This window comes from Acanthisitta chloris, unplaced genomic scaffold, assembly GCF_000695815.1.
Source record: "Acanthisitta chloris isolate BGI_N310 unplaced genomic scaffold, ASM69581v1 scaffold7798, whole genome shotgun sequence".
NCBI classification, from domain to species: Eukaryota; Metazoa; Chordata; class Aves; order Passeriformes; family Acanthisittidae; genus Acanthisitta; species Acanthisitta chloris.
In genome coordinates, this window is record NW_008687515.1 from 1 (window position 1) to 15553 (window position 15553).

Sequence of the window (15553 nt, forward strand, 5' to 3'; positions counted from 1 at the left end):
TGTATATTTAAATACTATTTATCATCTGCCCTTAGTTACTCCAAAATCATTTTTGGTGTACTGACTCCTTACAAGTCTTGCGAGGAGATAAATTCAAAAGCTTTTGTGAGATACTTTTTGGAACAAATTTTCTAATTTGAAAATACTTTTATAACCTTTTAAAAACTGAAATATGTTTCATTAGCTTAAATAGTTTATACTGCAAGAGAAGTTTGAGCAGTGTAGTAACATGCCAAAGAGAAAATGGGATAGGTTTAGTTGCCTTCTTATAATTTAAAGCTTACTATATCCTTGTCTGGCATCAGTGTGGTTAAAAAAAGTAGTTTTGAAATGCGTGTACGTGTTAACCACACCTTGGCCCTGCAGTGCACAAGTTCACCCACCGAGGCCTGCCATGCCAGACTCTGCTTCGGAGAGATCGGATCAACAGCACTTGAAATCATTTGTGCATTTGTCTAAGTAGGGACTGCAGAACTTGGCCCTGTAAGTTTGAAATTTAAAACCAGTGAGTACTCTGCTAGTGATACTATAAACTCTAGGGAGTGTGTTGGCATGATGTGGCCCTTCAGAGCCTAAGGGTGGCTGCTCTCGCCTGGGTCAGGCTGAAGCTCAGGAAATGACAGTGGCGAGCGCTGACTCACAACTGGGGGCGGTTTGCTGGGGATAGCTGTAGTAGTTCCTGTCCCCAGCTGTCTGCCCTCCCTCTCTTTACTACAGGCATGGCCTGCGCTCCATGAAGCAGTTGTTTAATCACTATAGTTTGCAGTTCATTACATCAAGAAGTAAGTGCACTGAATTCAAGTTTCAGCCATGCAGAGGGAGGAGGTTTGAAATATTTCAGCAGCTGTTTCCCAGGAAGCTGAGCTGCCCATGCAGCAGAGGTCAGGAGTGTAGCTGCTGAATAGGTTCCAAAGTAAGTTTTCCACTGAAAATAAGCACTAGGAGTGTGGAAGTTATGCTCAGCTATGAGGCAGTCACTTGCAAGTACTTCAGACTGTGTTCTTCAGAATCCAGCAGCAACCTTGTAGTGCAAGATAAAGACTTCCCTTTTCACAGGCAAGCAGGACAAGATTTAGTAAAGACAGCAAAATGTAATATGTCTGTTTACTTACAATTGAAGGAATACTGTATTATGCAGGAGTACTGCCTGCTAGATTGTTTCAGAGAAGACACACTATTTTCTGCTCCTGTTCCTCCTGTTTCATTCTTGTTCTCTTCCCTGCCAAAAAGAGGAGAAAAAGTGCATGAGGCTTGACTGTGCTGTGCCTTTGTATCAAGTGGTGAAAATGTTGTTTGATTCTGGAGTCTTCTTTGCAGATTTTTGGGAAATTTTGCTCTTAGTTGGGTGGAACTAGAAGAGAATAATTTTAAGACCCAACTGGGAGAAGTTGACTTAAGGTCACCATCTGTTAGAAGAACAGTTTATCTGTGTTTGTATAGAGACAACTCAGTTGATGGAGGCCTATGGACATGACCATAACACAAATATATAACAGTCTTGTAATGGGCCTTTGCCCAGAGAGGGTTCCAGACAACTTCTATGTGTTCTTATCCCAAAATATATACTGAACTAAACAGAGTGGTTGAGCAATTTTTTTTCCTTGAAGATTTTTCTTTGTGATGTTCCTCTAGCTGAACACTGAGAATCTGGAGAAGTATTTAACAAGTTTTTCACTTAGTGCTAAATACCCTTCAGCAATGATGACCGAGTTGCCATGTAGTATTTTTCACATTAAACCACAAAATGCTTTTGCCAAGACTGTGATTTTGTCCATTTCACAGATGAAAAATCTGAGGCATGTGAGAGAAATGTGATTTTATAAGGGTTGTATGCCAGGTAAGTTGTAGAAGCTGGAACAGAACCCATGCCTCCTGTGTCTCTCTCTGCCTAGGCTCCTCTCCATTAATCTGCTGTGCCTGAAGTACATGCTGATTCCAAACAAGGAGCAAGACATAGCTGAATATCAGCGTAGGAAGTGGTTTCATGATGATCATTCTAGAGTACACATTAAAAAAAGATATTAAATACTGCTTTAAAATGCAACTGTTGTCCAAAAAGGAATGCTGTCAGATTATGATTTTTCATTTGCGTGGGTTGTTTTCCAGGCAGAAATTTTAACGGGCATCCCAGTTGGCAACCTTGAAGATGCTGAAAAGGTGGGACACATGCTGTTAGAAAGAGGGTGTAAGCTCGTAATTGTTACTCTTGGAGCAGAAGGCTGCATGATGATATCAGTAGAAGAACCCATTCCAAAGCACGTTCCTGCTGGGAAGGTCAAGGCTGTGGACACTACGGTACGTTTTTGTGGTTTAACTGTCTTGCTTTGGAAAAGACTGCTTAAGCACTAAGGGAAAGCAGTGAGTAATCAGCCAAATCTTTGGGCACTAGCACAAAGGCTAATTTATGATGTGAAATTGATATCTTGCTTCCAGCCTCTCATATATTAAATGTCAGTTCACTTGAGTTTTATAGTCTGTATTGTAGATGAGCTAGAATTATTATACATAACGATAGTATCTGTGTGTTCCTCCTTTACTGAAGTAAGTACCTGTCTCTGACTGTAATGTGTGATGCCAGTGGCTTGAGCTGCAGTCCTGTTTTTTCACCTTTGCCCAGCCATATAATTCATCTTGTCCAGAACTCAAACACTCTGGGAGAAAGGAGATACTACTCGCAGTCTGAAACTGGATGTTTGGCTCTTCTGACAAAGCATGAATTGCTTACCAAGTCTAGCATAAGGTGATTAAAGACATAATTTTTGCAGAATATTGTGGGAAAAACCCCAAAAAGGTCTTACTGCTTTATGATGACCGGTAAGGAAGGGATACTTGGTCATAGACATGCAGGTACTTTTTTTACTTCCTGCACAGAACTAAGTGCAGGAAATGTACTCTATGAAACCACTAAATACCATATCCCCAGCAAAAAAGTCAAAACAGGACAGGCAATAGTTAAGATAACATTGCTGTGAAAACCTTACCACATTGCACATATGGGGCTATTTTATGTTCCTAGTATTATCTGACATAAATCCAAAATAATTCCAGTGGAGTTACTGAGAGCAGAGCAGGTCATGTTGTATGTACTAACTATACATTTAAATGCCTGTTATAATAACGTCATATTACATATGTTATGTTACAATAGTTCATTAAAATCCTGGAGATTTTACCATCTGGTGCATTCCATATCTGAATTGCATTAATAATAACAACTAGTTCTTGTAGCATTTTTTTTATCCATGGGCCTCATACTGCTTCAAAAAGAAGAAAAGCAACTGCTTAAAAGATGAGGAAACAAAGGCATAGGGGACTGAAATTACCTAGGTCAGTACCATTCAGTGGCAAAGAAAGGAGTAGTCACTTTATCTCAACCAGAAGATCCTCATAGATTTGTACTGTGATATGCTGATACTGTGAAAAACTTTGTTTCACTGTTAAATTTAATCCCTTTCAATTTAACTCTGAAACAGAGATAATTTGGGTTTATTTTACTCTTTCACCCCTTTATCATTTAGAAGTTTGACCTTGGGTTAGTGCTGATTTTGGAATGTCTTAAAGTTCTAATTAAGGAAGGGAGGCATCACTGTACTGTACTGAGTGCAATGTTCTTGGTAGGAGACTGTAGACCCCAAACTGCCTCTGCTTGCTTTTAGTTCAAAATTAAAAGTGCCAAGGGAGTGAAAGGCTGAGCTCCCAAAGCTGTCCAGAGCAGGATTTATTAGCTTGAGAGCAACCCCTTGTGAACCTGGCAGTATGGCTTCTTGCTCAGAGTTGGTAAATCCACTGTTGCTACCAAAGCTTAGTGTTAGAGTTTTTTTCTACATCACACAGAAATGATGAAGAAGAAACATGTGTGATCTGCTGCTTCAAAAGAAGAAAATTGCTGCCAGATCAGCTATTGTTCGATATCATAAGATATTTGCTGCCCTTGGAATAAAACAGCAATACTGAAACCACACACTAGATGAAAACTGCGTTTTATCTTGCCTAGCAGTACAGAGTTTCATGACTGAACTTTTTTTTTTCCTTTTTAAATAAAAGCAATTTCTTTGAGTTTACTAAATCCTTGCCCTGCCTCCTTGTGGCCAGCGGGTTATTGGCTTTCACATAGCAGAGGATTTTCACAGTTAATTTTGTTAATCTACTTAAATACCAGCGGGTTGTTTTCAGTAAAACAGCTGTGCTCAGTTTATTCTTGCAGACTGAATGAAAAAATATGTGTTGGCCTTCCATTATAAAAGCCTTACAGTGCTTAGCCTGATTATCACTTTGCCTGAAAGCAAGTGGTTTTAAAGCAACCCTTACAAACACTAAGTAAAATAATGTCATCCTCCACTAACCTGGAGAGCTCTGTCATGAAAATAAACGCTAAACGTTCTAGTAAGACATGTCTGCAGTGGATCCTTCCCCAGGGTAAGGGTCAAGCTGTAAGGTGGCTTAGCAAATAGCCACCTATCCACAGAGTATTGAGAACTGTTCATGTGTATGCTCTTAGTATGCCCCTTGATAGTGAAAAAAATAGTGCTACCTTAAGCTGCCCTGACTTCAGTATCTTGAGGGACTAGGGTTATGTGCCTCTATCCGTATTGATATTGTTTGGATCTGCAGGGTGTAAAGTTACTGCCAGACTAAGAGTTAAATGATGTGTATACCCCATCACTGAATTTGCAGAAAGTTAGAGTCCTTATGAAAACAGACTGTATTGAAACAATTTGCCGTTTAGAAGATATACATATAAGACATGAAATGAGCTTCAAAGGCCTCTTTCACTGTAGAAATTTCCCCATAGCTGCTACTACTGCCCAGAGTCCTCTCTCCAGCAGTGCAGCTTCAATACTGACTCCTGGTCATTTATGTTGTTCCCAGCACTTTTGAGAATTTTTGACAAGAAAATATTTGGGCAGGTACAGCCATGAAGATTAAGAATTTGAGTTCCTTGTCCCAGTATGTGCGCTCCCCATTTTTCGTGTTCACAGGCTCATGAGAGACTGAGGGTTGATGGACCTAGAGCCTGACTTTTCCTCCTAGCCCTTGAGATGGTTAATGTAAGCATTTATTGGCAGAACACTGGGAAAAGCTGGCTCCATCTCCCGCTCTGTGGTGGAACATAAATCTCCAAGATTGAAAATCTGGCGTTTTTCACCCACACTAAATCAATACTATAAAGGAGGAAAAAAGGCCTGTTGATTCTCTTTTTTAGCACTAATTATCTTAATGTGGGCTTTAGTAATGTATGCAATGCTTCCCAGGACTGTTAGCAGAGCTCTCCATACACAGTGCAAAACATGTAGCGAGCACGAATAGTCGTTCAGAAGGAAGTTTTGCAAGACATGGTATTGTAAAGCTGAAACATCTGCTTCTGCTGTTATAGATAAATAGTGCAACAAGCTTTTCTTCAGAAAATAAACTTTCCCTTCTTTTTACTAGTTTCTGCTAGCTACTTGCTATATGCAAATTTCAAACAGAAAAATATGTGAATTATTGAAAAATCATCCTTGAATTTTCTGTATGACAGAAAGATGTGATTAAGCCCACAAGGCATATCAATTTGTATTTGAAACAGATGACGTACGTAAGAAACATTTGACACATAAAACAGTACTAATATGTAGGTAATATAAGATAGGTGTACATTATAATCTATATTCATTACTTTAAATAGTTGCTTTTAAATCTGCTTGACTACATTAAGTTAAATATATGCATTTACTTTATTTTTGGAAGAAACTATTTCCACTTTAGGTGAAACTAGTACATGAAGCTGCATTAAAATAGCTGTGAAGGATAATTATATAATTCCATTTATATGACACTTCTTCTGTTGGTAGCAGAAGGTTTCACAAACCATTCACAAATTTGAAAAGCATTCCATAGAAAACAATAATATCATATCTGCAGCTTCTGCAGTTGTGTGTGTGTTTGTGTGAAGCAGTTTGCCTGCTGCTGAGGCAGAAGCACAGCTGAGGTGGAACACGGCAGCTGCTCACAAACACAGCTGTGGGACATGACCGAGCACCATCAGGTCAAAACTGTACTTGAGGTGAAGTGGATGATCTGTGTCATGAACCACACAATGATCCTGGATCGTGGCATCTGCTGCTGCAGTCGTCCTGAACGCGCTGCCTTGGCAGTGACACATGCAGTCTGATGGGAGAGAAGGCCACAACATCTTCCGTATCGGAGAACGAAGCTCTGCTCCTTTTGCCCCTTCACTCTTGTTCTCCCCCTCTGCTTCTGACAATCATGCAAAATATAATTTACAGCACTATTTACATCTATTTACATTTACTAATTATATTCCATTGAAACTGCCAAGGAAAATTTGTCAGAAGAATGTAATTACTCAAAGCTGGAATTTGGCCAGCAGTGAGATTAGTTCCCTTCCATTTTGCAAAAAAGCACTATGGGATCGTACAGAGCTGAGCACTTCATGTGACAGCCAGGGACCAAGTCGAGCCACTGAGGGACTGCCAGAGGTATGTGCAGGTGGACTTTGCTAAGCTCTCTGGAGCTCCAGGTTACTCAGGGTCTGGGCTTCAGAGAGTCACCCAGGCCTGGCCAGGGCTTGGTATGTGCAGGTGGACTTTGCTAAGGCATTTGGGCTCTCTGGAGCTCCAGGTTACTCGGGGTCTGGGCTTCAGAGAGTCACCCAGGCCAGGCCTCCTCTGGAGGTGAGGCAATCTGCTGGTCGGTGGCTGTGACGGGCTGGAGCATGTCTGCTGTCTCTGGGACTGCATTCCAGGGCTCAGGGCTTTGCCTTTTGCTGTGGTTGCTCCTTGCAGTTGAAGGTGGGGAGTTCTGTCTGGGATCCACACGTCCAATCAGAGAGTTGGCACGGGCAGAATTTCTCCTGTGCAGGGGCATTAGTGGAAAATGGGGTGGTCTCTGGCTAAGCAAGCCAGAGCTGCCATGCTGTCACCCCTCTATTTCCAGGCTGCAGCATGAAGATCACATTGGGGAGAGAGATAATCTAGAGTTAGTTCTTGTAATCTCTGGTTTGCTCCAGAGCTCATCTTGGATCAAGATGGTGAATATATACCTGTATCAGTTAGGGTGACTTTCTCATTTTTGTCCCATCTGGTCTCCTAAATGCATAGTATAGTTGTTCTGCTTAACATCTCTTCATTAGTTTCTCTTTGACCTCTAGGTTTACACATACTGATGTTGTGTGTGCAAAAGTCCTGCATTAGCACACTCAATAATCAGGAGATCAGACATCTGCATATCTGGCTTAGGCATGGATGTATTTTCTGCAAAGGCAAATGGACACACTTGGGCACACAATATTGAAATGAAAATTTGGAATCACTTTTCACAACAGTGCCCCTAGTAATCACAGCAAGTCCATGCTCTCCCTTTAAAATCTCATGGAGAACCCATAATGTTTAACATCACAGTATTTTTAAGCACAACCATTAAATTTTCCATATAATTTCTTGCATTACCAGCATTTTCCCTGTCTGGTGGTGCTTTTCAGATACAGAGAATGTACAGCCTGCTGAGAGAAGCTAATGAGATCACAGGTCGAGGTGCCATGCATGTAAACAGGAAACTCATTTAGGAGATGGGATAAAATTCAAAGTTTCATCTTTTCATTTATGCCTGAAATTTGACATGGGTGTATGATTTGTTCTATATAGTCCTTCTCTGTACAATATTCTCAGAGACAGATGATGCATACTATTTGTCACATCATAAATGTTACCATTATTTTTTTCATGTCAGTTCTGCAAAAGAAAGGTTCATTGCTACGATATGAATTGTCATCAGATGTTTTGTGTTCAAATCCTATTGTTTCCCTCAGCTTTCTTATTACAGTATGTTAGATCTGTCTCTTTTACTAGAGGAGAGAATTATGAAGGCTGTCTTTAAGCAGTAGACTGCTCACTGAGCAGCTTTATATTGAACTCCGAAGATGTTACACAACCTTTATTTTAATAAAGCCTCGTATAAGTGTATAGCTATATAATTTTAGATATGTCACAGTATTCAGGCCTGTGCAGCAATTGTGGTCTAAAGAAGGCAGTGTGGTTTAGCAGTTTGAACAAAGGACTGAGTAAGAGTTCCAGGACTCAGCAAAAGACTTGCTGTAAATCCTTGGGAGAGTTACTTGTCTTCTTTGTATCCAAATTTATCTGTCCATAAATTGAAGCTGCTATTAATGTGTTGCATATAAGCCATGAGAAGTCTGTTAGAGATCAGAACAGAACCTGGGAGGCCTTTTTCCCAGGCTTGTCGTATAACCTCAGGCCAGTTGTGCTTCTTTGGGGGCTTTGCAAACTCATTGAAGTGCTTCTGCTTGAAGTTGAGAGGTCTTGTCTGTAAAAATATGGTTTACACTAAAATTCTCTGACTTAGCTGTATCTTCTGGTTTGGAGGGAGCTTGAGCCAGAGGAGTGAAGTGGACACTGAAATAAAGCCTTAGAATATAAATAAATCCAAAACAGTCCTCCTAATAACAGCAATTCTTTGTCTCCTGACTTTGTGGCCTAACGTCTGAGGCTCAAGGGGATATAAATACAACACTCTGTGCAATGACTAATTACTCAAAATTCTGTGCATCAGCAGAAGTGGGACTTGTGGTTGACTCTAATATTATCAAATGCCTTTGCTATTTAATAATCTTGTAGCCGTACATTATTTAGCATGCCGTTTGCACAAAGAACAGTGATTTTATTTCAGCTATCTCTCAACAAAGTAAAAATGCAGCTGGTAGTAAATGAAGCATTTGGCAGACAATGTGTCTGATGTACAGTTCTCTAACTTGCTAAGAAAAGAAAAATGTTGTTGAGTGTTTAACCTTTTCCTACCCAAGAAGGAGTAAAGTGACCACAAAGGTTTTCTTTTTGTCTTTTTCCTTAATCTAACCTAAAACCTAGCCATTTTCTCTTTTTCTTTTTCTCTTTTTTCTTTTTTCTTTTTCTCTTCTTTTTCTTTTTTCTTTCTTTTTCTTTTTCTTTTTCTTTTTCTTTTTCTTTTTCTTTTTCTTTTTCTTTTTCTTTTTCTTTTTCTTTTTCTTTTTCTTTTTCTTTTTCTTTTTCTTTTTCTTTTTCTTTTTCTTTTTCTTTTTCTTTTTTTCCTTTTTCTTTCTCTTTTTCTTTCTCTTTCTCTTTTTCTTTCTTTCTCTTTTTCTTTCTCTTTCTTTTTCCCTTTTTTCTCTTCCTTTTCCTTTTTCTCTTTTCCTTTTTCTTGTTTCTTTTCTTTTTGCAATTTTCTTCCCATCTTCCCTTTCTTTTTCAAGCAAAGAGAAGAAGTTACTACCGGGCAAGCAGCTTATTTATCAGTGGAATTTATTCACACACCAACACAGAGTAATTATGCCCAGAGCTCCCATTAACATCCCACAAACCGACAGCATAATAGCTTCCTTTCTTTACCATGCAACCCAAATAGGTTAATAAATAAGTTTAGTTCCAGTCATAGCCCACTTTCTGACATAGCCTTTTGCATTCCCTCTTTTACAAATATGGAATCCATTGAGTTTTGGAACAGAAAAACCATGAGGAGTAAGTTATTCTGCCAGGCACTCCAATCAGCGATCTGCACTGTAAATCTATTTAAAGCTGCCTCTATTATGTTCTGAAGTTCAGCTGAACTGTGAAAGGGCACATGACTGAAATCACTGCATTTGAGTTGACTCACAGTTAAGTCTAGATGGGACTTGCTTTGCTCCTTACAAGTTTCTGCTTCTGATTCAGACCTTCTAAAGATGCTTCAGTTTTTGAAGGCTTGGTCAGTGGCCTATGGTGAGGGATTGGCAGAGTTGGATCCCTCTTCATTGGCAGTCAGCTGAGAAAAGGTTGAGCAAGCTGGATGCACCCTCTTTCCCCTTGAAGAGTAGGAAGCTGTATCATCCTCCTTTTACAAATAGAAAAAAACGGAACAAAAATGTTAGCGATTAGATGCAGTGAAGCCCAGGCTAAAAATGTCCTGCTCCAAGTTACATACAGAGTTGGGATAATGCAGCCAAAAATGAAGCACAGGCATATATTGTCCCATGCTACTCTCTTAAACTTCTAGACAACATTGTCATGGAAGGAAACACTGTTTATCTGCCTAGTAACTGTCTATTTTAATCTGTAAGAACAAACAATGTAAACAAAATGAGCAAACAGAAGCAGGCTTGTACAGAACAATTTGCAGCCTTGTTTTCCAGTGGAAGATTCCACGGACCACCCAGGCTTTGCTCTAGTCCTTTTCTCAACCATGGAGCATCTAATTAAATCCCTTTCCATTCCTGACTCTAAGTGGAAGAGAGCCTACAGTCCTGTACAGTTTCTTTCCAGATGGAAATGCATAATTTAGCAGAGATACAGCTGACAGGGAGAAGTGGGCCCAAAGCAGTATTAGCATTTGCCACAAATTGCATTAAATTACAAGAGGTACTTAATGAAGACATAGAATAAAAAGAAGATGAAAGCCAATATTTAGTTTTCTAAGCCCCTTCTAAGACTGCAGAGTGCCAGGCAACAAAAGCCTCATAGTAAAACAATTTCTGTCTCAGTTACTTTAGCAATACCAATAGTTGTTTGCTTTTGCTCTACACCATGAGTAACAGGTCATGACATTTTGTCCCATTGTGTCCTGTAGCTTTATTCCATATACATGCATACATATACAAAAAAGTTGCGAAACATCTTACATTATTTGGGTATTTACAACATGAAGTAAAATACTATTTGTGCTTCTGTTTTGTAGATAGGAAACAAAAGCACACAGAGACTGGCTTGTCAGTGGCAAGTGACCCTACATCTCTTGTATAACCATAACTTCTTCTCTCTGCTTCTCTTCAAAGAAAATTGGCACTGGAGGAAAACTTCTGTCAGGATATATCTCATTTTTAGAACTGGCCACCATTGCAGATGTTCACATAAATGAGAAGTACATAGTAATGCAGAGTTGCTTTGCATTGGATGCTTCTTGAAGCGGCTATAAGGAGTTTATGGAAATATGCTACAAGGACAAGTGCTTTGGCTCCACTACTGGTATACTGAGAAATATTCCAGTTTGGAAATTAACCCACTTGATTGGTCTGGACTGAAAAAAGTAGGGATGCTGGCAGCATTTATGCCGCAACTCAGACGTTTTGTTGAGGGACCAGAACACGCAAAGGATACAGCATTCAACATCTGCACCTGAGATTACAGTCTGATGAGGTCTAGGGAAGCTGAGTTCAGAAATATCTTGAAGCTCTGTTTGTGCCATCTCACTTCTGGGGTGCTTTAGCAAATGAAACAATGGTGTAATTTACACAGGCTGAGAGCAGAGTAGGAAATGACCCTTTCATTGCTTCTGTTGAGCTAACTATGTCTTGCAAAGCAAGTCAAAACCGTTGCAGCTAAACATGCTGTGCCCCTTTTATCAATTTGCTCTCCTCTTGACTTGATGTTGAAGCCACCACAGGGTCTCCTCCAACAGGATGTTCAGTCCTGGGATGTAGCTCACCGTGTGTCAGAGCAGATACTGGGCCACGCACACAAGGCAGTGCCAGTTGGAATGGTACATAGCACTCTGGGATATCTGACTTGCACAAAGGATGAAGAGGAAGGAAGACCAACTGTGTGCAGCCATCCTTTCTAATTAAATTCCTGCAGTTAAAAATAGCTAGTGGAAGCTGGCGCTTCTGGCACATCCAGAGCGTCACCTTCCCAAGTAGCTTTTTCTGGCCTGAGCCGTAGGAAGTTGCAAATGTGATCCGCTGTGTAATAGTGCAGCATATTCTTGGCCAAACTCCTCATCACTTTTTTCCTCTTTCTGGTTAGCTTACAAATGTCATATGCTTCCTTTTCTTCTTCAAAGTTAGTCTCTGCAGAACCAGGTATCATCTGGGCTGTTGTGGTACATAACTTCTCGGTTTGTTCACGTCAGTTCTAGCTATGGTGAGGCAGAAGGCAAACCTGGCTCTGGAGCCCTCTACCTACTTACTTCCCCAGAAATGCCAATTGCACCTACGTTGATATTGAACAATATCAGATTTCCTGATTGCCCCGACAGAGTTTTAATTGCCAAGTAATTCTGGCCACTACAGAAACCAGAAAGGTTTGCGTTGGACTGGTGATATTGCATAATTAGGTTTTCAAAAGAACAAGAACAGAGAAATGAGAATAGTGGGGAAATCAGGCTTCTTGCTTTTGCAAATTCTAACCACAGAAAATGCAAGAGGTTGTATTTCTTAGCCAGAATAAAGGAGTTAATCTTTAGTATCCTGTACCATGGACAGAATATATTTTACAGCTTTCACTAGAAAAATGGAAGGAAGCTAGAACTGTAAGTTTTTGTGATTGATAGCAGTAACTTATAGGAATGTCTTTAATAGCCAGTTTGCAGTTGAGTGCAATGATTTTGTCACTTTTCTCAGGGCTTTCTTTTGTGTCTCTGTGTGTGTCGAGGTAGACATAAAACCAGCTATTCTAGAACAGCTCAGCTGTAGGAAAGCAGATTCACAAATTTTGTCAGCAAGGTTTGTCAACTGCCCTTTGTTTTATTCATTTCAAAGCACAAAAAGACACAGAAATACAGGAGAAAGGTAAAGAAAGTCTCTAGAAGCTCGTGCCTTTTTACTGGTGTCTGTGATTTTGTTACTGAAATCATTAAGCAGGCAGTGTGTTCCTTGGAAAGATCCCTTTAACAGGGAATCCCACAGAGAATGCCTTTCTTTCAGAAGCAGAGCCTTGGTGCTCACCTACTGCTGAAGGCTATGAGCGAGGTGTGAGTGCCCTGGTTTCTGCATTAAGGACAGGGACAACAGTTAAGGTTAAGGATTGCAAAATGAGAGGGTAGCAGAGAATAATACTCTAGAACAAAGCAGCAGTTCTGACTTGTAAGTCACATCTTACTGAACTTAGAGAGAGGAGATTCAACTTGAGGACTCATCAACAAGATTACACAAACTCAGTTGGAAAAAGAATGCAGGGAGCTGGCAAGAGGACAATGCTAGAGTGAGCTCAGACAAAAAAAAGCCTCCTGAAGTTTGGTGGTTTGTTGTTTTCTTTTCCCTTCAGGATGTGTAGTTCAGAGGTAGGCAGAAGCAGTGGCCAGCCAACAAAGGCTACATACTGTGGTTTTGAAAGAGGCACTCGAGCATATGGAGCTTTCGTGCAAAAAAAGAATGTTTTTTTGATCAATTCCAGGCGAGATGGCAGTTGTGTCATTCTGAGTGCTTCTCGTCAGATTAGATGGGATCACTGAGAGTCTTTTAGCATTTTCAGTCTGAGAGAAAAAAACACATGTGGCTAGTGAAATTGCCCAGCACTGAGATTTCCCTCTTCTTACTTGGCTGTTCGATTATGGGGTCCTGAAGCCATATCAGCCTCATATGTGATAACGGGTGACACAGCTGGTGACAACTTGGCTAGTTCTCTCCTGGTTGGGAAGCTCATTGTTTGGAAGGGAAACCCACTGCCAGAATTTGCAGTGTACTATCAACATATCGTGATGTATTCTGGGCAGAGCTTCGGTTCTAGTCTCGTTTGTTCATTAAATGAAATTTGTGAATTAACACATAAGCGCGAGCTTTGTTAGGTCAAAATTACGATTTGGCGTGAGTGTGACATGAATAATGAAAGGAGTAAAGTACTGCTCAAGGAAATGAGATAAGTGAAGCTTTTGATTAGAGTAGGAGAGTAGCTGCGTGTTGTTGAGGCTTGATAAACCAGTTTGAGAAGTACAAATCAACCCTCTGAGGAGATGCTATATTTAGTGCCAGGCTTCAACCACGACTCTTGATTCCATGCAAGTTCAGACTTTGGGAAAGCTTGATACAGCTCCTGTAGCATGTTCTGCTGAAAGTCTGTCATATCTGTTAGCAGTGATGTCTGTGTACTTCCATGTTGTTGAGACATTGTGGTATACGTACTGTGCTTTGCAAAAGAGCCACTGCAGGGTTCTGTATTCAGCCGAAGTGCAAAGAGACTTTTCCAGTACTGCATTTTTTATGTCATAGGTTTTTTATGTGCACTCCAGTAAAAAGAACCCAAGTGTGGAGGGTTTCTTCTGCTGTTCCTGAGTTTCTCTGTAAGGTATGAACTTCTAGATCAAATGAAAGGAGGTCCTAGATCAGAGGTGAAGTGGGAAACCAGAAAAGAAATAGGCATGAAGGCAAAAGCTAACTGAATCTTAAACAGAAAATTTACACAAGTGTATCCAAAATGGAAATATTCCTTCCTGAAATATCTATCACCCTGGTAGTGTAGGAATCGGGGCAGTGGTGAACTGTCTGGTTGATGGGAATCTCACAGGTTCGGCAACATGGATACATTGTTTTCAGAACAGCACATGGAGTTCCTGGTTCAGTGCTCTTACTCCACTGTGTAAGAAAGAAATATTCGTCACCTCTCATTAATGCTGTCTGGAGTTTATATGAGCATCACCACACTGAATTGTTTTGATGATTCAGAAAACAGAGTGCTCCCTGTGGGTGAATACTTTGTTGGCTTTCTGGAGTTAAGACTAACAGTCTATAACACAGAATGACACTGCTTCCCAGTGCTGAGTGCCATACTAGAATATTATTACCCTGCAGGACGAAGCTCTCCTGCGCTTGTGTGCACTAAGAGAAAGCCATCACCTCACATACACCTTGCAGTATTTTTCTTGTAAACAGTGAGGTAGGAGTTCCTCTGTTCTGATCCTGATTGAGAGTCTGGCAGAGCTGTGGAGGTCCACTTAGTAATTTTGCATATCTCAGTTTTGGGGTTCCCAAGCTGTGCCTCAGCTTTCAAAGGATGGGTAGCTCATCTAACTCCTGTGAGTCCATGAAAGATCTGGAGCTCTGGATTCAGCCCACAGATGTTTCAAAGTGGGTGTTCTTAACATCCTTGATCTTAAGTTGGGTTTGTTTCCCATCATGTGAAATGAGAACACTATTACCTGCCTTCAAAACAGATGCTGTATAGGAGCTTTGAAATGTAAAGCAGATACTTTCATCTGTGCTTTTTAGATGACATACAAATTAAAAATTGCAGAGTTGTGAATGTTGTATGTTTTATTTCCAACATTCACCACAAACCAAGCATTTCAGGGGAATTCATGCATCTGTAATGCTTGTCACTGATCTTTTCAGAAACAGTGCATAACTTAATGCAGTAGGATGTTTCAGAAAGGAAAGAAAATGCATGCAGGAGGCCTTGCATCAAGATTAATCTCTCAGGAATGCAGGGGGTTAACGGTCAGGCTGATTAATCACTGTTAATGAACCATCAGGAAATCTGTCAGGAAGTGGGTAAAAATTCCTGATGGCTGATGTGAAGTAATGTGTGGTGTGCTTTGGTTTTTATGTTTCCCAACTGATAGTCTACAGTGGGTGTAGTTTAGTTACCTCCAAGTTCTCAGAACAGAGCCAGAGGAGGACCAGATTACATGCTGCCCTGGTTTAGCTTGAGTAAGTGAGCAAGAAGTTTTCCCCATTCGTGGCTGTGCGAGTACATCGCAACATAAATGCAAGAAAGTCAGGCATTGCTCCTTCCCACAGCTTCCCAGACCATAGTCTGGTACAGATACAGAAAGGAAGTGTGATCATTCCCTCATTCCTCCAGTCTGAGCCCACAGGGTA

At 40.5% G+C, this 15553-nt stretch overlaps 1 protein-coding gene across 1 annotated transcript in view; it reads left to right on the top strand.

Annotated features, from left to right (window-relative positions):
* The first annotated feature begins 1688 nt into the window (after positions 1-1688).
* LOC103807872 (ribokinase-like) overlaps positions 1689-15553 on the top strand; it is a 21474-nt gene continuing 7609 nt past the window's right edge. The window contains exon 1 of the mRNA XM_009080620.1: positions 1689-2295. Coding sequence (XP_009078868.1) covers positions 2062-2295 — 234 coding nt within the window. The 5' untranslated portion in view covers positions 1689-2061. The remainder of the gene's footprint in view (positions 2296-15553) is intronic.